The 24,603-nt window shown below is 41.4% G+C and overlaps 1 protein-coding gene across 1 annotated transcript; it reads right to left on the minus strand.

Annotated features, from left to right (window-relative positions):
* Positions 1-24: 24 nt before the first annotated feature.
* Positions 25-21,452, minus strand: MSH6 (mutS homolog 6). Its single transcript, XM_070379617.1, has 10 exons — positions 21,108-21,452; positions 10,691-10,893; positions 7,827-7,996; positions 3,857-6,401; positions 2,556-2,824; positions 1,455-1,572; positions 1,169-1,258; positions 590-744; positions 307-506; positions 25-195 (listed from the first exon to the last, which is right to left on the minus strand). Exons 1-10 carry the CDS (start codon positions 21,359-21,361, stop codon positions 114-116), a joined length of 4,086 nt encoding a protein of 1,361 aa, XP_070235718.1. The 5' UTR covers positions 21,362-21,452; the 3' UTR covers positions 25-113.
* Between the last annotated feature and the right edge of the window lie 3,151 nt (positions 21,453-24,603).

Genomic DNA, 24,603 nt, shown 5'->3' on the forward strand with positions numbered 1-24,603 from the left:
CCTAGAAAGAAAATGGAAAAATGGTCATTTTTAAAAAATAAAGTTTATTAGATCATAATGTTGTCTGAATTTACCACCTTTGTCAAAAGTGAACTCAAAGCTTGCAATGTAGTCTATAATTCCTCAATCAAAGTCAGCAACTTATGGACAGCATCAGCATCCACAGTAGACCTTTCACTAGCCAAACAAACCTCCCTTAAAATTAAAAAAAAATAAAGTTAGTTAGTTTGCATTTTTCACAGTGCACCATCCACCCCTTTACTGTTTTTGAAACCGCGTGGTAAAGTTATATCCAATTATAGTTACCGAAATAACCGCAGTGACTGAGTCATCTTCTCAAATTCTCTTGCTTTTCTATGTCCCTTTTGAATAACCTCCTCTGGAAGATTAGCAAGCCTTGCTGCATTAAAACCATAGCTTTTCGGACAGGCTCCATTAATGAATTTATAGAGGAAGGTAATAGTCTCCTGGCTGGGATCTTCACATTCATTTTCTACCATGCATGCCTAAAAAAGAAAAATTACATGCTGGCAATGGAAGGACCCATTCAAAAACTGACACAATTTTTGAATAAACAATTCATACATACCATGTGTCCTAGGCGCACTGCAACATTTTGAGAATAATCTTCAACTAATGAATGGTAGTGGGTGGAAAACAACGTACGACACTTTATGTTCTCAGCAAGTTCTTTCACAACTGCGTTTGCTATTGCTGTCCCATCGAATGTTGCGGTACCTCTTCCTATGAAAATATACATAACTGTACATTATACAGTCTGCCATATTACATTCCAAAAAGGACAGGCCTCAGAATTGTTTTAAAATGTACTGAGTATCGGCTTAGTACATCCAAAAGCACTCTGTAACAGGCCCTCTCTAGCTAAAGTAGGCCTGCTTATCAGCCCTTGGAGTTCAGGAATACTATTCAAGTGCCACTATGCTTCAGAAACTTCCTTTTAGTTCACTTTAAATAGCCTTATTATCCAATTATCCCTGTATTATAATTTAAATTTTAAAAGGATTTAGAAATTGCCACCTTAGTGCCAACTGTGGGGGTCTATGGACAAAGGTGGGTATATTCATATTCTTTAAGAAATGTGTCCCTCAGACCATTTTCCAGAAAAATAAGTCTTTGTACTAATGTTTTAGAAATTTTAATGTCTTACCTAATTCATCCACAAGCACCAGAGAATGTGCTGTTGCATGTGTAAGTATACTGGCAGTTTCACTCAATTCAACAAAAAATGTACTTTCACCTTAAAAAAAAAAAAAGTGATCAAAATGAGAATCCTCTTTTAACAGCAGAAACATCTTTTAGGTGTATCATTCGAATCTTATCAACTACCCAGCGGTACTAAAGATTAAATTTTACAAAAAGATTACTTTTAGTATGTTAAAACTTGCATAAATGAATTGTCAAATAACAGAGCCTTAGGTAGAAAAATAACTCACCTGACATTATTCTGTCTGAGGCACCAAGTCTAGTAAACACTCTATCAATTGGTGTGAGCCTACACACTTCAGCTGGTACGTAACAGCCCATCTGGGCCATTATAGCTAATAGGCCAGCCTGTGAATGAGGAAGGAAAAAGTATTTTATGACTGATATTAAGAGATAGAGATATCTATGTATATCCAGAAGACAGATAATAAGCCAAGCTAATAAACATTAATTAGAAGTCAGGCACTCTTAAAAAAACAATCTTCACAATCATGTAGGAAAAGTGAGGCCAAGGGCCTAACTGGCTTTAAAACCTCAGAACATACACACTAACCCACTACACTAGTGATTGATTCTCAACTCTGGCTGAACAGTAGGATTAAAACTGCTGATGCCTAGAACCCATTGCAAACCAAACAATTTCAGAGGATGAATACACCCCAACTCCCAGGTACTTTTTTTGTTGTGCTCTCTAGATAATTTTGATTTAAAATGAAAAGGTTAAAAACCTTTACTGCTCCTCTCCAGTCAGCAAATTTGTATAAAGTATATAATACAGTACAGTAGAATAAGAGGGTCAGCAAAAATTTTTTGTCAAGGGCCCAGTGTCTCTGTTACATTTTTTCTAAACCTAAATCTAAATCATGTTTAGCTCAGTAACTAGCCAACCCCTGACAGGTTAGGAAAATACATTTACTGTCTTCCCTAAAAGCAGTTCCCAACAGTTAACTAAAGGTCATGAATTATATTTGTTTTCCTGTATGAACAAGTGCAATGGTTCTAAGGTTTCCTAGAAATGAACCTAATTTAAGAACAAATGTACATTTGTATAATTTTCTTTCATTATGAATACATCTAACCTTCAAAGGAAATGGATGCAAAGTCAGGGCTCATAAAAGTCATGGCCTGAACCAACTTCACCTTCTTAACTGAAGTACTTCCTTTAACATCAGGCAAATATTTGACCAATGAAATGAACACAGTTCATGACTCAAGGAGTTTTCCTCTGCTTACCAGTAAGTCAGTGACTATCATGAGCTTTTTGGGAAACAATGGCTTAAATGTGTAATAAATTCACTCAAAGTTTTGTAACACCGTTTGTAACACTTTACCTGTCTCATAAGTGTAGACTTGCCTCCCATATTTGGTCCAGTAACAAGCACACAATAAGCTTTGCCATTTTCCTCCTCCTCTTCCTCACAGCCTATTAGAATGTCATTAGGAATAAAGTCATCACCAAAAAAAGTCTTCGTAATGCAGGGATGGCGTGATCCTTTAAGGTCTAGAAAGGGAGGAGTATCTTCTTCTGGCAACAGAATTATTGGACGACACATAGGACCATCACCCCCTCGACTGTAGTTGGTCAGGCACAATAACACATCTGGTAAAGAGAGAGGACAAAAGTGAGGCTTCATTATTTTTGAGATAACCAACAAAGGCCCAACTTCTATAAAAAGTCTTTCAGAAATGCTTTTTTAGTGGAGGTAGCATGTTCCACTTTAGAAAAGGCAGATTTTTTTCTGTAAGTAGACACTGCAGTGACATTGTTCTAACTGCACAGTATACAAACTGCTTTGTTAATGGATTCATTAGCTGGAAATGAGTCATCAGCCTAAATGTTTTACATGTCTTTGTTACAGTACTTCATTACTTCATTATTAAAATGAGAAATAACATCTAGTTTCAGCTTAAGAAATCTATCCCCTCAAAGTAGAAATTGTCAAAACACAGGAAAAAACCCTCAGAACTAAAAAAACACTTCAAAACTCTAAAATAAGCAAAGGCTTCAAAATAAGTTGGCCATGAAGTTTAAAGAAAAAGGAAATTATTTAGGAAACTGAAGAGGTTACGTAATTACAAATACATAAACCTGGGCTCTCAGAAATAAACTCAGAAAAGTAAGTGTGATAACTTGGGCTAAGAGAACAAGTAAAGATTAAAAGTAAGTGTGATAACTTGGGCTAAGAGAACAAGTAAAGATTAAAATCTTTTCAAATATGTGTGTAGAGTGTAAAACAAAGGTCAAGGGATAGTTTTAAATTAACATAGTAGCTTGGGACTTCCCTGGTGGTTCAGTGGTGAAGGCTCCGTGCTCCCAGTACGGGGCACAAGTTCCATCCTTGGTTGGGGAGCTAGAGCCTGCCTGCTGCTGCAGCAATCACAAGTGCCACAACTAAGACTTGCAGCAGGTCTTAGAACATAATGTTCTATGCACCTTTCAAAAATAGCTGAAAAGCAACATTTCTCAAATACTATAAATTCAACTGAAATTTGATCAAAATATATACCCATTACTTGAGTTTAGGGTTATGAGTCAATGGGGACTTTCCAGTGGGCTATAATTTCAATATAAAACTGGCACCCAGGGCATCACTAACTAAAGCTTTAGGAACAAACCTGTTGAAAGCCTTACCCAACACTGCGATGCACTCCACAGCAGCCTGCCAGTCCTTGTAATTTTTATCAAAGTTATAGAACAGTCGCCTCATGCAGTCCTTTAATGATGCGTCTCTCCGTTCTTCGGCATTTATCAGATTACCCAACTTCTTCTCAATTGTTTTGGTCCAGTATCGTTTACAACCCTTTTTGGTGGATTTCAACTCATATTCTTCTGGCAAATTACGGGTGATGAAATTCTCTGGAATTTCCAACTGGTAACGATTCCTACCAATTCCCCAGTAAACTATGGTTCTACAGCCAATTCGACTGCGCTGTTTCTCCAAGTATTCCAGGAGGCTCTGTTCATTTTCTCTTATGTCAGCAAGAGCTTGGTCATAATCAGAGTCAAATCCTGCTTTGGGAGTAATCAGTCCAGTCTTTCGAGCCTTTTCATGGTCAAAGGCTGTATCCCATCGGTTCAGTTCTGAAGTCAAATCAGGAAAGCGCCCTTCAGGACTTTTTGTCTGCAGAGTAAGGACCTGCTTGAGGATTTTAGACTTAAAGTCATCAATGACTTCTTCCATAATCCCTATAATTTTACATATTACTTTGAATCCTTCCAGAGCAGAAAGAAAATCAATAATCTTTTTTTTGCTGTATGTGGTTTCTTCATACATTATAGCCCTGCTATCTGGGTGGTTCTGGCTCTTGAGGGGAGACCCAACATTATGAATTTTACTCAGGAGTCTCTCAAGGTCTGGAAGCTTCTTAAGAAGGTCTACAACCTCAGAGATTTTGTCAGGCACAACCATTAGGTCTTCTATGGCATCCAGGCGATCATTGATCGCATGAGGGTTACAGAGTGGGGCACAAAGCCACTGCTTTAAGAGCCGTTTACCAAAGGGAGTATGGCAGGTGTCAATCTTCTCTAACAAGGTCCCTTCAGTAGAACCGTTTGTTCCATTCAGAAAAATCTCCAAGTTGTTTAATGTCACAGCATCTAGCACCATTCGTTGATTGGCTTTAGCAAAGACAGCACCAGGTCTTGTAGCATGGACCATGTCAGAATCCAAGGGAACATATTCTTCAAAATTAGCCATTGATAAAAGCTCCTGATCAATAAGGCATTTTTTGAGGTAGAAGACACAACCACCAAGAGCAGAGAGGGCCAATTCACTCTTCTCTCCTGGTGTCAATCCAATAGAATCTGACTCCGAGGTCATACCTTTAAGCACCTGGGGTAGCATCACCCCACCGTCCTCATTTAACTTGTCTGTAAAATATCCTTCTTCAAGGAGAGTTCTCAAAGTTTTGGCTGCATCCCAAAACTGGGAGCCCGGTATCAGACCTTCCTGAAGAGAAGAGGATAATGAACTCTTGAGAATCATCTTAGTATCCATTGAGAGATTTCCCTTCTCAAATAAGACTTGTACTGGAGGATAGTGTGCCACTAAAGTCCTAAACCTGGAACAATGGCGATCATCTGAAAACTGACCTATGAAGAACCTCCCTAGAGAGGTATCAACAAAGCATACTCCATACACGCGAGTGTGGCCAGAAGACTCCTCTTCTTTCTCTTTGAGGCTAAGAAGGTATTTACTGTAGTTCTCCGAGGGGTCACCTTCCAGCACACTGTAGGTCTGTGTACCCTTCGTAATGATCCTACAGATCTCCCTCCGTACCACTCTGTCATACTTAGATATGTGTGCCATTTTTCGGCATCGTGCCTCCATCATTTCTGGGGTCTCAGTCTGTTCTACTCGTGCTACTTTATAACCCTTCTGGACCAGGGAATCTGAGTATCGGCCAAATGCAATTTCAGGGAAACCAGAATGGGCCCAGTTGCCTTTCATGAATACCAGCCCTAGTTCACTGACCCCAATAAGAGCATCCATGTGGTACATCTCATAAAACTTCCCCACTTTATAAAATATGACCAGATCAAAGTTCTGAGACTTAATTTGCCACCACTTCCTCATCCCAGGAGTACAGGAATTAAGGAAATCCTCGGGCACATAGAGTGTGGATGCATCAAAATCAGGGTGATCAGGCCGCCTCCTGTGCACATCTCTTCTCTTTTCCTCCTTAAGCCACTCTAAAGTTTCATGATACCAGACAGTGGGGCGATTACTGTCATCACATCCCCCACTAATGTGGGCTTGGGGTTCAGAATTTTGAGGGACAGAGAAAGCACTCAAAGTATTCTTGGTTTCTGATGAAATGCCAGTTGCTCGTTTGGTGGCTGAAGGCATTTCCTTCCTTGAACTCTTCCTCTTGAGGGAACCATTCCCAGTTACCATTCTCTTCCGCTTTGGAGCAACTTTGACGGGGGTGTCCAGGCCTTCACTATCACTGTCCCCCACGCCACTGCTTATTTCATCACTGCTTGCTTCCTCCTTAGTGTCTGGCTTGAATTCCACATCAGAGCCACCAACGTCACTCTCAGAGTCTGATATGACCCTTCGTTTTTTTATTTGTCGGCTACTTCGTCTGGATCCTTGCACCTTTGGCCTCACTTCCTCTTCACTCTCAATGTCATTTTCCTCTTCACTCTTATCTGATGTGTAAGTGGCACCTACCTGAGAGACAAAGAATATTTTAAAATATAAGAGTAAAATTTGGAAAAATGACAATATTGCTAGGGAATCTCTCTCAATATGCTACAGCTTCATATATCAAGAGAAGAACCCACCTTCAGAAATAAACTATTTTCTTTCTCAATGGATAGCAATTTCAGTTTCACCTAAAATTAATACAAATATCACAATACAGGATTAAGTGATTCTGTCATGAGAGTTCTTTCCTATTCAATACTAATTAAGTCCTTAGGATGACCATACATGACAATACCCATAGGTGATGTCCTCATTAACAGTCACAGCTGTAGAAAAAACTTGTCTTTCTTCCAGGGTCATCTCTCCTCTTACAGTTGAACATATAAAGTTTACCATTCTATAAATTACTTACAATTAAAAAAAAAAAAACAGTAATCATTCTAGTTCTAGTCCTTGCTCCTCCACAAACCAGCTGTATTTTTTTTCAGCAAGCCACGTTCAGTTCTCATAGACCTCCCTTATATGTAAAGTAGTTACACGGTTAAATGATTTGTCATTACTACCCAGATCTAAACATCTGATTAATGTTATGATCCCTGGTCTCAACCTCAAAAATAAGATTAAAAACATTTCTTTCTCTCTTTTTGTTTTGGCTGCGCTTGTTCTTAGTTGCACTAATCGGGCTTACTCGTTGTATGTGGGCTCTTAGTTCCTGATGAGGATCGAACCCAGGCCCCCAGCTCTGGGACCACCACTGAAGTGCCAGTTTCTCTTAAAATATGTATTTTATATGCCTATCTCATATAGAATAGAATAAAACAAAATCAAGCAGCTTATAGATGACTCTGTTTAAGCACATCTCATTAATTTACTAAATTAGAAAATAATGTTTAAGTATACCCATTATTTGTTCATTTAAGATTTAATTCACTGAAAGTGACAATTAATATTTGAAACCAAGGTTGTCTTTCAACTTTTTCTTACCAATCTAAAATACAACAAAAAAGCATTAGAACATAAAACTGGATAATTTCCACACCCTCATACAGAAAGTTACTATCAGACACCACAATCAATTTTATCACCATGTCCCACTGTCCCTAGCTCTCTATACTGGTTACCAAAAGGGTATTCCCTCCTATAAGCATGTGTGTTTCCAGCAGACTTGAGAACTTAAGTAAAAAAGGGTGCTAGACTGCTGAGGACTCTTAAGTAATTGAATATGATCAGAGGTGTAAGAAAATGTGTGTATGAGTACCAAACACAAGCTCCGGGAGTCGGTGATGGACAGGGATGCCTGGCGTGCTGCAGTCCATGGGGTTGCAAAGAGTTGGACATAACTGAGCAACTGAACTGAAATAAATAGGAAATTACCACTCTAACATGTCCCTCCCTACTTTTCAACATTTTCCAAACAATAGTAACAACTGCCTGTTAGCAGTGTCCCACCTCCGTCTCTTCCTCCTCCTCTGGCTCTGAGGGCTCATCACATACTGCCAACTCAAGCCTCTTAATCTTGTCTTTATTCAAGGCTTCATCTGCACGTTGCATTGCTCTGAGTATTTCAGGCTTTGCACTATAAAAATGACCTCCTTTCTGGGCTTCCTTTGAATGTGAACCTAAAAAACAAACATGTATTTATAAATAAGAACAGTTCGCTGGACATTTGGCTCAATGTATAATACCTGCCCTAACGAACAAGAATGATAACCATCAAGGTGTTTTGTTTTGCCAAAGGCGCATGGGATCTTAGTTTCCCGACCAGGGATGGAACCTGTACCCCTGCAATGGAAGTGCAGTTTTAATCACTAGGCTGCCAGGGAAGTCCTTCAGGTATAATTTTTAATGTCCCATTATTTTTGATTGATATAAATAAGATCAATAAAGCCTTCACAGAAAGAATTTTCAGGGTAAAACTATCAGTGAAACTGGAATTACCTATTTTACCTCCTGTAAGTTACCTTAATTGTTGGTTCACCCAGGACCACTCTCTCTTCCAGAAAGACCTCAGACTGTGGACCCTAAAACCACACCTCTTCGGGTGAGGCATAAGATGTAAAGGAGATTTGAGACCCTTTTTAAAAGACATTGCTTAAGGAAGGCAAAAACTACACTGTAACTTAAATGAAGCAATGACATTAACAATAAGTTTGTTCCCAAGGTAGGTAGGTAGATAAGACAGATTTTTAAAAAAATTCTACTCTAAGGAGCCCTAAATTTTGGGAGGATAATAACCCAGGACAGACTTTAAAGTTTTTTCAAAACAGTTGCATCAAAAATGTCTTGCTCTGTTTTAAAGTAAAACTTTTCCTTTATTCATTTCATTTCAAAGAGCTATAGTATTAAATGACATGTCTATCCACTGAGCAAAAGGTTAGATATAGACAATTATAATGGTACAGAATTGTTTTAATTCTTTTCCAAGAGGCCTAACTAGGAATGTCTGTTTTCTTCTACCTGAATGTAACAGCTGCAAATCAAACCTGAATTTGTCTAACAGATCCAAACATTACATTACTCCCTCCTTTCAGTATACTAAAACTGATGGGACATCCTAAATTTCCATGGAATTAGCAACTTTTATGAGCTGCCTAAAACAAAGCTGCAATTTCTTATTTCTCTAAAGAGCTGCACCAAAACTACAAACTGCAGCAGTCAAAATCATTAAGAGTGGCTGTGAACTTTCCCAAAGTGCCTGTTACAGCTGTGTTCACCCTGCCGATCTAGTATCAATCACCACCATTCCCCAAAACCTCTAATGCAAACTACAACCCTAAGACCATCCCCCCCACCAAAGGCCTACTGTTTTCATGCACACCTCTTTGTGGATTTATTCACATATACGTTTTGCAACAATTCGGAAATTTAAAGGGCAAAGAGCAATATGCACATCTTTATAAAATAATTACAACATAAACTTTTGATCTCTTTTTAGTCATCTTTTGCCAAGGCTTGGTTTAGCATCTCAAAATTAGTCCTGGAAGAAGACCTCATTTATCATCTGGTCCAACTTGCATATAAGCAAACAGAAGTTACTTTGGCCAAGATTATACAGCAAATTAATGGAGAAGACTAAAGTAAATTCTCTTACTCTGTTCTCGCCCTGCACATCAGGTTTCTACACAGGCCTATCTGCCCTGCAGGATGAGGAGTGATACGACCAAAAGGGCATGATTCCCAGGCTTCTGGGAAACTGACCACTGTTCTGATTCCAAGATACTGAATTCAGCAATGTCCTAGCCAGGAGTCTGAAGATAATGGAAAAAACCTGTGCATGCCCAGGATGACATGCATCCTGCAGTCACCCTGCACATGCACTGCAGGAGACTGACAGGGTGCAGCCAGCCTAGGTGAAACCATACGCGCAGGACTGCTGATGTCTGTGATAAATACGGCTGGGCCTGGGAAGAGTGAGTCAAGGTTCCGGAAGTCTAGTTTCTGATGTGAAACTCAACTCAGATGTGCTCATAAGGTGAGCATTTTGAAGCCAAGGTCGCATGCTTCTCCACCTGTCCTAGAGTATGTCACTGATCTATATGTTCTGTATCTTGGCTACACTGTCTTTCTTTTGGAACCTTTTAAGATAGGAACCGGAGAAGGCAATGGCACCCCACTCCAGTACTCTTGCCTGGAAAATCCCATGGATGAAGGAGCCTGGTAGGCTGCAGTCCATGGGGTCACTAAGAGTCGGACACGACTGAGCGATGTGACTTTCACTTTTCACTTTCATGAATTGGAGAAGGAAATGGTAACCCACTCCAGTATTCTTGCCTGGAGAATCCCAGGGATGGGGGAGCCTGGTGGGCTGCCGTCTATGGGGTCGCACAGAGTCGGACACGACTGAAGCGACTTAGCAGCAGTAGCAGCAAGATAGGAACACTTTTTTTCATGTCTGAATCTGGCATTGTCATCCATCAGGAGATCCAATCATGAAGTCCTTTTTCCTTTAAGGGTTTGAAGTGAAGTCGCTCAGTCGTGTCCGACTCTTTGCGACCTCATGGACTGTAGCCTACAAGACTCCTCTGTCCATGGAATTTTCCAGTCAAGAGTACTGGAATGGGTTGCCATTTTGATATTGCTATAAGTCGCTCAGAAGGACAGAAATAAAAATTCAACTCCACGCTACAAACTGGCCAAAGATCAGCTACATCTTATCCTTTTCCCATGCTAGAAGCTTTTACCACACCCACTCTTAAAATTTATTGGAGTAAAATATGCTTAAATCCACTGTGTAGGAGACACGAACATTCAGACTCACATGTGCGTGGGTTCTATCTTACAAACATACCCAACCTGCAAAGTAAATCTCTTACCTGTATATGGCTTTAATAGCCTTCTGCTAACCCAGCCCCGTGTTGGGCTGTCATCAAAAAACTGTACATGAACTCGGGCAGACTTTCCTTTCTCACGGATGAATGTTCCATCAAAAGGGTGGTTGTAAACCAGGCAAGGCCACCAAGGGTAACCCTCCATCTTGGCCCAAACCAAATCACCTGGTGAGAAGTCACAAGAACTGCTGCCAAGAGAAAATACATAATTTGGTTAATACTTTGTTAAGTTACATTAAAGGCAATTACTACAAACAAGCAGTTCTAAGGAAGGTATCTTAAGACACCTTTGAAATTTTCTGGCATTAATATTCAGGCACAGAAATTCTAAAACTAATGATTTTTTAAAATCAAATTTTCAAGTCATTTTTAAAAATCATAAGCAAATATCACAAGACAACACAAATATAATGGTATTAAAGTTAGAAATTATCTCACAATTATTCAAGGTTTAAAAACTGGCAGAATTCTGATAGACTGGTAATAGCAGGAAAAAGACAAACTCATTGTACATGTGATTCAAATTATTACATCTGTACTACCACATGTATACATTAGGAACAGGATCTGACCCAAAGTATTAATAAAATATCAAGCATAATGCCTAGGCAAATTTGCTATACTTACATTAAAAATTATTTCATTAAAACTTTGCTCCAATGTATTCCAAATACCCCAAAAGCCAGCAGACTAATACCCCTAGCCCATCCCTAAAAATCTAGTTTTGTGGGAAAACTTAAGAGGTAAGTATGTACTGTGCCCAAAATAATTGTGTACACAACTAGTTGTATAAATAAACCTACAGAATCAACAGGAGATCTAATCTTCACAAAAACTGACTTAGCCCTGAAGATTTCCTGAGAAAGGGAGAGGAGGAGGAGAATTATACAAGAGTCCCTCAGTGATAGAGAGGTCACAACAACTATAAACCCTGCTCCAGTAGTATATAACCATGATTTTCTAAGCCTGCTTAAAGGTTTTCACTGAATAATGACAAATATAAAATAAGTACATTACAAAAGAGAATATTTCAGATATTTTAGAACAATCAGTTAAGGCCACCTTATTCAGGCTCAATCATAAAACTTAAGTATTTCTTTCTTCAAAAAATGTGGATGTGGAAATCCCTATGCTAGACAGAAAAGAAACCAGAACAGGAGCATGGCTTCAGCTGGTGCTTACATCCAGGGCCTTTAAAGTACATTCTTCTTTCAACTTAGAAAACTGTAGTGACCAGCATGAGTTTATAATTATTGCTGTCAAACACCACAGGGGTCATCTTCAAACAGGGAGCTATGTCTGCACAATTCAGGTATCTTAAGTGTTTCCTCATTACTAACATATCCATTTGTTAACAGGAGACAAAGATCCTTATCTCTGTGTGGAACTGTCAAGCAGGCTTTCCCTTAACTTAGCCGGGCAACCACTTAACCACAAAGTCTATCACACTGGGATCAGGAAACCACAAGCTTTCCTTGTATGTTAGGTCCTGAGAGTACCCTAAATTTGTACCCTTTTCTGTTGCTAAAAGAGGAAAATAACCTTTGTCCATATATAAATACACTATCAGAATGGAGTCTGAACTCTATGACAGTAACTTCTAGAAGACTGACCAGAGCAAATATATGTTATGCCAATGAACACGTCTCCTCATAGGAAGCATATGTCTGGCTGTAAAGTCTTCAGACATCAGACTACAAACTGTTGGCCAAAGTCGATTTTTCTGACAGGAACCAGTAAGGATACTCATCAGTCCAGCCTGGCTGCCCTTCATCCCTTAAGAGATGAAATTTGATGTGTACATCAATAAGCCTGAACTCATCACTGGCTAGTCTGAAGCAGTTCCTCCCCTAGGTGAGCTCAGGCTGGCCAAAATGGAGTCAGGTTGCCAGAATGGAGTCAAGTTCACGAAGTGTTCAGTTGCTCAGTCATGTCCAACTCTTTGCAACTCCATGGACTGCAGCACTGCAGGCCTCCTTGTCCATCACCAACTCCCGGAGCTTGCTCAAACTCATGTCCATTGAGTCAGTGATGCCATCCACCCATCTCATCCTCTGTCGTCACCTTCTCCTCCTGCCTTCAATCTTTCCCAGCATCAGGGTCTTTTCAAATGAGTCAGTTCTTCGCATCAGGTGGCCAAGGTACTGGAGTTTTAGCTCCAGCATCAGTCCTTCCAATTCAGGACTGATTTCCTTTAGGATGGACTGGTTGGATCTCCTAGCTGTCCAAGGGACTCTCAAGAATCTTCTCCAACACCATAGTTCAAAAGCATAAATTCTTCCGCACTCAGCTTTCTTTATAATCCAACTCTCACATGCATACATGACTACTAGAAAAACCATGGCTTTGACTAGATGGACCTTTGTTGGCAAAGTAATGTCTCTGCTTTTTAATATGCTGTCTAGCTCGGTCGTAGCTTTTCTTCCAAGGAGCAAGCATCTTCTAATTTCATGGCTACAGTCACCATCTGCAGTGATTTGGGAGCCCCAAAAAATAAAGTCTGTCACTGTTTCCATTGTTTCCCCATCTATTTGCCATGAAGTGATGGGACCAGATGCCATGATCTTAGTTTTCTGAATGTTGAGTTTTAAGCCAACTTTTTCACTCTCCTCTTTCACTTTCATACAAAGTGTTAGTGCTTTTAAAAGTGAAGACTGTTTTCCTTGCCCATGTGAGGGTAAGGACTAAGGTATGGCTAATTCAAAGGTAGCTATTTCATTACATACATGTCTATAAAAGTTACACATTCTTTAGAAAAGAGCACATCAGGGACTTTGACAAGAATGAACATCTTGGTGGTACATTTGCAGTTCAAGGGATCAGGATGCCCCAAAACTAACAATTCTGTTTTATCTCTGTGAAGCAACAAAGCACTTGCAAGTATCTCAGATGTCTTAGAAACTAAATATGTAGATCAAAATTCTTAAGCAAAAAATATGAGATGGCCACACTTGCCTCCTGAAAGTTCCTGTCTGTCCTCAATTAAGAGTAACTCAAGTTTCCAGCTGAGACCCAAGACATGGGAGAAAAAACTTTGAGTTCTATACCTTTAACAGTACTAAGTTAATATAGTTTTTATCCCAAAGGAAATCTGAGCTTTCTAAGACTGTTACCTTAAAACTGTCATTTGTATAAAAGCGAACAAACTGTACAACAAATTGTAAAACGATGTTCAAAGGTTTCAAATTGACATAGATTCCTTTCCAAGCAACCAACTTGAAAATGTAATGTCTTTAGGGCTTCTCTGGTGGCTCAGTGGTAAAGAATTCACCTACCAATGCAGCGGACATGGGTTCAAGCCCTGATCTGGGAAGATCCCACATGGGGTGGAGCAACCAAACCCGTGCACAACTGCTGAGCCTGTACACTAGAACCTGCCTGGGAGCTGCAACTGCTGAAACCCGAGTGCCCTGAGCCCATGCTCTGCACAGGAGAAGCCACAGCAATGAGAAGCCGGCACACAGTGCAACCGGAGGGGCCCGTGCTTGCCACAACTAAAGCAAAGCCTTCACAGCAATGGTAGCACAGCCAGAAGTAAATAAACAAAGAATTTTTAAATTTTAATGTCTTTAAATGTATTTGAAAAGCAAATAAACGTGCATCCTCACTAGAGGAAGAAACACATAAAAAGCTAATTACAATCATCAGATCTGTAAAGCTAAAATGCCATCATAAACTGAATTGTTTAAAAACAAAATTGTTTTTTTAACATCACCTCACCCTAAACATAAACTTATACTTTCAGAATCTTATGTATAACTTAACTCTGCTGTTAAGAATTGGGCCGGGTGGGGGAGGCACGGGCGGAATGCATTCCCTGGTGGTCCAGTGGTTAGGACACAAAGCCTTCACTACCTGGAGCAACCAAAAAAAGAAAGCAGAAGTACACTCTAAATGCTAAGACTAAAAATACAGTTTAAAAAAAATGGATAGTTTCCCCAATGTTAAAAGGCTTTTCAGAAAAAAATTCTTTTTAATCTACTGACTTTCTATGTGCAAATGAATTCTTTAAAGTTAATTTAAAATTCTGATCTCTAGTAGTTGTGCAGTCTCCACAAAATATCAAAATAAAAGGAACATAAATTTTAATCCATGCAAATATTCAGACTTTTACCAATACTAATACCTATTTTAAAATATCTAACTATAACTTAAGCATGGGATCACAGTGGAATGTACTATAATTTGAATATCTGCTATTTTTCATACATTGATCCTTAAAGAGCCAGAGGACTTTATAAAATCAGAGATGGATACAAAGCCAGAGATGGCTCTACTTGAAACTTTATTTAACAGTCGTATTCAGACTTCACTGTATTTTAACATTTGGCTCCATTTCCTGATAATCTTAATACCTTTCTCTTTTCAGATAACTATGGCTGTGTTAAATATTAACAAGGATCATCAAACCCTATGCAATGCAAATCCAATTTGAAAATATCTAGGCCAAAAAGTCACTTTACAATGTAGAATGGTTCTTCTTGGAGCCCAATGTGAAATCCCAAAATAAATACAGGAATTAGCCTATAAATTAGCCTACTGTCGGGAGCTGTGTTAGGCATTACTGACAAAATGGAGGCACGGCCCCAACTCCCTCTCCTTGTCCCGAAAGCACGGACCCGGGATGAAGGAGTTAGGCCTTGTGATTCTGACTTGTTTTTTCCTCTCCTCGGCTGAGTTGACTGAAAAGAACATTAAGGTGCTTACTGTTCTTGAGAGGAGCATAAGAAGGCACAAAGCCTTCTGCAGCTGTGCTCAGAGAATAATTCATAAAGTTAATCATTGACATTCAAGGTTCCAGGATGAGCACATAGGCCGCAGCTTGAGGCCATGGGAGGAACTGCTATCTGAAATCTATTTGTGAGGGAAATGTTTATGGCAAAGGAATTTACTGAATTTAGGGCTTAGGAATAATTAAGATAGTTAGAAGCTAAAGATTTAAGGAATGTTGTAATGTTAGCGTATTTTACTACAGCTGATAGAAATAAGGCATTTTGGAGATACTAGTGGTTAGAAGCCTTTTTAGAGAAAGTGAGCTCAGGATACTAGGGGCAAACAGGATTTAGAAAGATAAGAAATAAACTGAGGAATGTGGTATGCAGCCCAGACATTAGCATGAGTTACAGTGTATTCACAAGGACACATGAGAAGTAGATAAGAGAATCTATGAGGCAGGAACTCCTTCTGAGGGGCAACAATGATTTATGGAGACAACAAATCTGGGTCAGTGGGAACTGAAAATGTCAAACCTCTGACCTAATGCTTTTATAAAAGTATAAAAGAGAATCTTAAGCTTGAAATAAATATGCAGACCAAGAAATATGAATGAGAGGCTCCATCAATACTCGCAGACACTCCTTCAGGCTGATTCCCTGGCTGCTGGAGCTGGACTCTGGCAGCCTACTTTATAAATATGATTCGACTATGATTTTACAAGCGGTTTTTGTTTTCTGGCTGTGCCACACACCTTTGTGGGATTTTAGTCACCCGAGAAAGGACCAAACTGGGCCCTTGGCAGTGAGAGTGTGGAGTCCTGACCACTGGACCACCTGGGAATTCCCTTGTTTTTAAAATGATAATGTATCTCAAATGTTTGATATTCTTGGGATTTTTAAAGACAGCTTTAAAAAGGTAAGAGGAAAGGTGACAGCTCAGAAAAACAAGTGTAAAACATACAACTAAAACACAACTTCACACCACTAAAAATAAGAAATGACTTAATAAAGCTAAATATATATGAACAATCTTTACACTTTTGCTTTAAAAAATGCCATTATTTTTGCTCCCTCTTCAGCCCATTACCTTGGTGTCGATTATTATTTGTGCCCCAAATTTATAAGCAACATTTCTGTCTACTTTTTAAAACAGAATCAGTAGATACAAAAGCAATGCTAGAATTTGCTCCTATAAACAATAAACTTAGACTGGCTATGTGTAAAAAAAAAATGTGTGTATATAAACACAAGTTTCACAAAGGTGAACATACTCTCAAGCCAACTATCAGTGTTTGTATCTACTTCTCAACGTAGAATATTAGAGTAGAATTCCCCTACCCTCAAATAGCTAATGAGAAAACAGAAGTAACCAGAGAAATTATTACCAAGGGCTCCCATCACACCTACCCACCTACCCATCTACCTGCACCTCTCTACCCTTCACCTGGCTTTCCTTCCTTCGGCTTGGATAACTATGGCCATCTATCACTTATGCGTGAGGTCTAGGACAACCATATAAATTATCATCCAAACTGGCCTCTAAAACTATTTCCTAAATATTATTAGAAAAGAAGCCTATAAAAAAACTAAAACCAGGGCTCTTTGGAAAGCAGCTCAAGGAGCAGGGACAACTGATAATCATCATCAGAATGAAAGTTCTGAGATAATGTTAAAAGTTATAAACGCCAGCTTAAAAGAGGCTCCTGCTGGCCAAATTAGTGTAACAAGTTCAGCACCTTTTTAGTTATATCGATTAAATCAAATTAAGTCTGTGAAACCAAGTCCACCATGATACTTTTTTAAAAGCCTGAATTCTTTTCTTACAAAAACTAATATCATTACATTAAGTGTGATATTATTTAGAATATATTACTATAAATAGATTTAACTGTATGAAAAGTAGAAGGAAAGGCACCTACAACTAGGGCAGATTGTTACCTTTAACTAAAGGCTCTTAGGGGAAAAAAAAAAAACCTTGTCACGGTCTGACACACCACTCCTATAAATGAATACAAGGCACACATTTAAAATTTTTTACTGTCCTCATTTCTCATAATCAACAGATAATTATTGAAATGAGATTCCAAAAAATAAACCAGCTAAGATTTGCTTTAAAAATCCAGATTAAAAAAAAAATTAAAATTAAAAAAAAAAATCCAGATTTAGGTAGTCAGAAGCCTTCCTCACAGCTCTTTCAATTGTCTTAATAAGCTAGAGGGGACTTCCCTAGTGGTCCAGTGGTTGAAATTTCACCTTCTGATGCAGGGGGTGTGGTTTCCATCCCTGGTCTGGGAGCTAAGATCCCACAGGCCTCCTGGCCAAAATACCAAAACAAAACAGAAGCAATATTGCAACAAATTCAAAAAAGACTTAAAATTTTTTTTAAAAGGCTACAGAAGAAATGAAGTACTGAGAAGCAGGCCCAGAGTGCATAGACATACATCCTGCAGCCATTTACTCAAACTGATGTCACCTCAACTGCTTCCTCTTTCTCAACCCAGGTGAAAAAAAGACTTTTGCATCACACCTGACAAAGACACTAGGGGAAGGAAAGAAAAAAAGACAAAACACGTTAACACTGGTGCACAAGAGGAAACTGAATGACAAATGACCACTGAAAGATGCTCAACTTCTTCCAACTGACCCCTAAGAAAAGTCCAAACGTTTTTGTAGCCCATAGCAGAGACTGGATCTCCTCATACCTAAGGCTCCAGCCTCCTGTCTTCATTCTCAATTGGCAGGACCCTCCTCTTCCTGCACCAGCTTCCTAAAACCCCCTCACCTCTACAGCAGCTGAGCTAACCTCTATTTACCTATCCTCTGGTCTCAGCCTTAGAGCTGAAAGCCTACCCAGACCCATACATACCCCATCCTCCCCCCAAAGTGAACAGAGCTCACCGGCTCTGCTCCTGCTCTAAAACTGCCTTTTTGCTTGTCCTATTCACTCTTGTATAGGGGTTCCACAACACCCAATACTGTGCCTGCCAGAGGAGGTATGTTAACATTTATTAAGTGAAGGCCAAATCTATCTAATGAATGGAGAGCTCTTTAGAAACCTAGAATCAAATGCCAATTTTTCCTGAATACCCTGAAAGCAGTCCTATAGACCTAGTAGGTGGTCAAGTGTAAACAATATTATTCTTTTATAAGTCTTTTATGAGTTTCCAAAATTCAGACCTAAAAAAAAAAAACAAAAAACTGCATATGCTATTCAAAATATAAAGCACAACCATACAACAAATAATTCCATTCATTTAGAATGGATGCAGGAAGAATCAATTCAAGTTTAGATGAACGTTAATGCTTTGTACATCTCTTACCATGCATCCATTACACAGGATGCCCATGTAGGGAAGGAAAAAAATTATTTCGGAAAAATATTTAATTTTCACTGGAGTATAATTGATTTACAATGTTGTGTTAGTTTGTGGTGTACAGCTAAGTGAATCAGCTATACTTATACATATAACCCTTTTATAGATTTCCTTCCCATTTAGGTCACCACAGAGCACTGAGTAGAGTTCCCTGAGTTATACAGGAGGTTCTCATTAGTTATGTATTTTATGCATAGTATCAATAGTGTACATACACATCAATCCCAATCTCGCAATTCATCCCACCCCCAGGGAAAGTATTTTTCCGTCTACCCATCTGAGTTCTTGGCTGAGAAAGAGAACCTGAGTAACACTCCTGGAGATGGCCCACGTTACCACCTTAAACCTCTGTCTTCAGCTATAGACAAAGGAAAGATAGGGGGCCGGGGAGGGAGACCAGGGAGGTTACCAAGAAAAGAATAAAAAACAAGGCTATGTTTGTTATTAAGATTTCAGTTCAGTGCCTATGGAATCTCCCTTTTCTTCTTCGTACAGAGAGGCAGGCATCCTTACAAATGGAGATTTCCCTTTTAAATGTAAATTTCCCTTACAGAAGAATAACTTCTACTGTTCTCAAAGCTTCTCCCATATCTTCCCCTTCTCAAAAAATACTCAGCTCAAAATAACCTCTATGCCAAAGACACATTCTGGGGTGGCAAATCCTGCCACTTGTCGGGCAACTACATAAACTTCCTGAGAGGATCGCTTGGAGGAAGGTAACACTGTAATTACAGCCGCACTTTGAAAAATCTGTGGGACGCCTAAAACGCAAGGCATTCGAAATCAACTACTCAGCTCTCTGATCTTGAATGTGTGCTTTTTTTTTTTTTTTTTTTGTACCACTATTTCACCCTTTCAGACGGCTGCCATTACACTTTATGCCTAATGCAATACATGGGATACAGTAAGTGCGAGCTTTTCAAAATGTCGCCCGCTACTTCAACAAAGGCCAGCCAAACCCTGAAACACCACCAAACTGCCTAGGAGAGGAAGCCACCGCCGGGCAAGCTTCCCCTTTATCACGTTCGTATCCCTCTCCCAGAGCCCTATCAAGGCCTTTGGGGGCTCTCAATTCAGGAAAAAATTACAGTCCCACATCCTCCCCTGAAATCCCCAACAAAAGATGCACTATTAAGGGGAGTGCTTTCGGTCTAGTGGTTAGGATTCCGCGCTGTCACTGCCATGGCCCAAGTTCAATCCCTAGTCCCCGAACTTAGATCCCGAGAGCTTTCCTGGTGAGGCAAAAAAAAAAAAAAAAAAAAGATGCACTATTTCTTAAACTAATATTTTCAACTCGCATAATACTTCCAGGTGTCAAAATTAACATTCAGCTTTCCATCTGTTTTGATGCATATGCAATCTATCTACACGTTGACCCAGCTTGGTCCCTGCACTTTCTGCTCCCCGCCCCTGCAATCCTAACTCGGACCAATCAGGCCCCTTGGTTTACCAGCTGACACACCCCCGCGCTCTAAACTTGCTGTCCACTCCCCAGTGTTAGTCGCTCAGTAGAGTCTAGACTTTTTGCAACTCCAAGGACTGTAGCCCACCAGGCTCCTCTGTCCATGGAATTCTCCAGGCAAGAATAATGGAGTGGGTATCCATTCGCTTCTCCAGGGGATCTTCCCGATTCAAGGATCGACCCGGGGTCTCCCGCATTGCCGGCAGATTCTTCACCGTCTGAGCCGCCAGGGAGGCCCCAAGATTCCTACAGAAAGTAACACTCACCCACCCCAAGAGCCTACACAGCCACCCCGCCAGAGGCTTCGCATCCGAGGCTCTAATCCAAACACCGAGGGTGTTCCTCGAGCAACTAGCGGGCTCGAAATGGACCATCCCGGCTCTGATGGGGGAACATCCTCCGGATATCCCACTCGAAGCACGCCGCGACCCGACAACCTGCTGGTTCCCGGCGTCCATCCCTGCCGCGGGCATTCCTCCTTCCTGCCACCCCTCCCCCGCCCGGGGCAGGCGCCACCCCTCCCTCGCCCAGAGGGCGCACCGCGCGCAGCGCAGGCCAGCTCTTTTCTTTTCCCGCCCCACCCCCCAGTACTCCCTTCTCCCCTTTCTCCTTCCTACTCCAAGCACCTTCCACTCCTCCCGCACCTGGCGGACTTCTCCTCCACCTCTGAACTAAGTGCGTCCTCCCCTCCCTGCCAACCCCCTCTCCTTGCACGGCCGATTTCCTCACACCCTGTTTACAAGCTACACCCCCAATTCTCCCTGCAGCCCCACCTCCTCCGAGCCCAGGGCTTGGACGCGCAACCCTAACCCAGCGAGGCCACCTCCCTGCACCCCCCCCTACGCCGCTACCTGGCGGGGACCGCAGGGGATGCCGACTTCCGCAGCCCTCCGTTGAGGTTCCTGGCCTCGGCCCGCGACGTGGTACCCGCTAGGGGCTCAGGCCCGGCCTCGTTCCAGGCCGCATCCCCGCCTGGGGAAGGGGAGGCCCCGGTGGCAGCGGCGGCGGCGCTGCTTCCACTTGAGGCTCTGACGGGGGCTTTGTTGGCATTATTCACGGCTGGAGACTTAGGGAAGAAGCTAAACAGCGTGCTCTGTCGCGACATAGCCACAGAAGCCGAGGCTCAACCGCTCTGTCGGACAGAGCCACTAGAGGCAAGGCAGCTACCGCGCGGGGCCTACTGGCGGGAAATCTGGGGGGAGGTGCGCTCCGCGGGAGGAACTCTGGCCCCAGCGGCCAATCGGCAGGCGCCTGGGCGTGCGCGGGCGGCGTCACTGGCGGCGCCACTGGCGGCGCGCGTCCGACCCCGCCCCCTCGGGCGCCAAGAGACGTGGGGAGGGGCGGGGTCACCCCGCCGCTGCGCGGGGCAGTAGCCCGTGGTGCTGCCAGCCGCTCGCGACTAGGCGGGTACCGCTCGGGGCTGGATAGGACTGGAAACCTCGACCCACATAGAACCTGGCGCGGCTGCGGGGCTCCTCACCTCGGAAAGACGTTCGTCTTTGAAAGGGAATCTAGAGTCACCGGAGCTGCGATCACGTAGGGGCCGGTGTGTGCAGAGTGCGTGCACCGCCTAGACAGTACAAGGAGGGTAAGCCCAACGGTCACGGAAAGAGAACCCCTGCGGAGAAACGCCTGCCAGCGCCTGCGTGAAAATCCTGCGGTTAGATTCCATACCCAAAGAACCGGGGGGGGGGCGGGGGGGAAAGATCCAGACTTCCAGACTTAAATCAGCAGATCAAGTCTTCTGTTCACTTTCTATTCTCAAAGCATTGCATATAGTAGGTACTTGAATTTTACAATTGAATGCTAAGTGGCAGGTCCTGTAAGAGTTTATGGTGTATTACCACTTACACAGCTCTCCTCTGACGGGCAGCAATCAAATCCAATCATTTTATATAGATTAATTAAATCCTCTCTGTAACCTGTGAGTTAAATACTTCTGGTCCAGTGTTCCTTATCTGAACTCTTGGGCCAGGTGTCTGAAAATGCAGGCTTTTTCCTATTTTAGAAAAGTCACAAGGTGTGAGTAAATTCCTATTCTCCAAATTAAAGAAAGAAATTGGAAGACTGACAGGTCTTTGGCCCTAATCCCAGGCCCTGAATAAGTAACTATGGAATCCAGAATCCCAGAAACCAGCCCCAACCAGCAACAGCTGTGCTTTGGTACAAACACATGAAGATCCCCTCGTTGCTTTGTTCAGGAATCTGTTCTGCCCTGCAGTACTCCTTTCTAGGCATATAATAAAGTCAGTTTTGTTTCAGAAGTAGTATTTGGAATAATCCTTATCCCTCCATAAGGATAATACAGGACACCCTCAGAGAATCTTGAGGCAATACCCTGAAGTCAAATACAATATTCCTTCAGCTGAAGGACTTCCCTGGTGGTCCAGGGGCTAAGACTGCGCTTGTAAGGCAGGGGAATGGGTTCAATCCCGGGTTAGGGAACTAGATCCCACCTGCTGCACCTAAGAGTTCATGCTCTGCACCTAAAAGATCCCACATGTCACAGCTAAGATCTGGTGCAGCCAAAATAAGTAAATATTAATATATACATATTCCTTCAGGAGAACATATGCATATTCACACTAAGTGGGATAAATACAGACTAAAAATAGCCTCAGTTTAGCTCAGGTCAAAATCTGCTACCAAATGAGTTTGCCACAAAACATTTTTCAGAACTTTTTGGATTTTAGAATCGCAAGTTGGGAATTGTTGTTTACTCCCTAAGTCATGTGTGACTTTCCAACCCCATGAACTGCTACATGCCGCACTTCACTGTCTCCGGGAGTTTGCTTAAACTCATGTCTATTGAGTTGGTGATACAGCACCACCACCTCATCCTCATCCCTTCTCTTCCTCCCTTCAATCTTTCCCAGCATCAGTCTTTTCCAGTGAGTCAGCTCTTCACATCAGGTGGCCAAAGTATTGGAGCTTCAGGATCCATCCTTCCAGTGAATATTAAAGCTTAATTTGCTTCAGGATTGACAAGTTTGATCTCCTTGAAGTCCAAGGGACTCTCAAGAGTCTTCTCCAGGATCACAGTTCAAAAGCATCAATTCTTCAGTGCTCAGCCTTCTTTATGGTCCAACTCTCATCTATATATGACTACTGTAGAAAAACATAGTTTTTCACTATACGGACCTTTGTCAGCAAAGGGATGTCTCTGCTTTTTAATATGCTAAGTTGGTCATAGCTTTTCTTCCAAGGAGCAAGCGTCTTTTAATTTCATGGCTGCAGTCACCATCTGCAGTGATTTTGGAGCCCAAGAAAATAAAGTCTCTCACTGTTTCCATTGTTTCCCCATCTGTTTGCCATGAAGTGATGGGACTCGGTGCCCTGATCTTAGTTTTTTCAGTGTTGAGTTTTAAGCCAGCTTTTTCGCTCTCTTTCACTCTCATCAAGAGTCTTCTTTGCTTTCTGCCATTAAAGTGGTGTCATCTGCATATCTGAGGTCATTTATATTTCTCCTGTCAATCTTGATGCCGGCTTATGAGTCATCCAGCCCAACATTTTGCATGATATACTCTGCATATAAGTTAAATAAGCAGGTTGACAGTATATAGCCTTGACATATACTCCTTTCCCAATTTTGAAGCAATCAGTTGTTCAATGTAAGTTTCGAACTGTTTCTTCTTGTCCTACATATGGTTTTCTCAGGAGACAGGAAAAGTGATCTTGTATTCCTATCTCTTTAAGAATTTTCCACAGTTTGTTGTGACCCCCACAGTCAAACGCTTTAGCATAGTAGGGATTGTGAACTTGTATTATGTCTCCATTTTATGGCTGAAGAAACTTAGGGACAGATGGATTAGATGGCCCAAGACCAAATAGCCAGAAAAGGGTAGAGTAGGAATTTAAATTCTAGAAAGAGTTTCTGGAGTCCTGTTTTATTAATAGGGGCTTCCCCAATGACTCAGTGGGTAAAGAATCTGCCTGCAATGCAGAAGATGCAGGAGACACAGGTTCTATCCTTAAGTCAGGAAGGTCCCCTGGAGGAGGAAATGGCAATCCACTCCAGTATTCTTGCCTGAAAAATCTCATAGACAGAGGAGTCTGACAGGTTACAGTCCAAAGTGTTGCAAAGGGTCAGACACGACTGATCACAATTGGCTTGGTTATTAATAGAGATGTTGTATTGCCTTCAGTTTAACATCATTTTCTATTTTATTTCATCCTCACAACAACCTTATATTAGATTGAACTATATAAAATTGTTAATATTCACCCTTTTTTTTCTTTTTTGGCTGTATCATGCACTGTTTGTGGAATCTTAGTTACCCCACCAAGAATTGAACCCCAGGCCCTCAGCAGTGAGATCATGAAATCCTAACTACTGGACCATCAGGG

This window comes from Bos mutus, chromosome 11, assembly GCF_027580195.1.
Source record: "Bos mutus isolate GX-2022 chromosome 11, NWIPB_WYAK_1.1, whole genome shotgun sequence".
In the NCBI taxonomy this organism is placed as follows: Eukaryota; Metazoa; Chordata; class Mammalia; order Artiodactyla; family Bovidae; genus Bos; species Bos mutus.

Coding starts and splice junctions, on each gene's coding strand:
- MSH6 (XM_070379617.1), bottom strand. CDS start 21,361: ATGTCGCGACAGAGCACGCTGTTTAGCTTCTTCCCTAAGTCTCCAGCC. Junction 2,825..3,856: donor GGAGTGCATCGCAGTGTTGG/GTAAGGCTTTCA, acceptor TCTCTTTACCAG/ATGTGTTATTGTGCCTGACC. Junction 745..1,168: donor GGTGCTTGTGGATGAATTAG/GTAAGACATTAA, acceptor ATATTTTCATAG/GAAGAGGTACCGCAACATTC.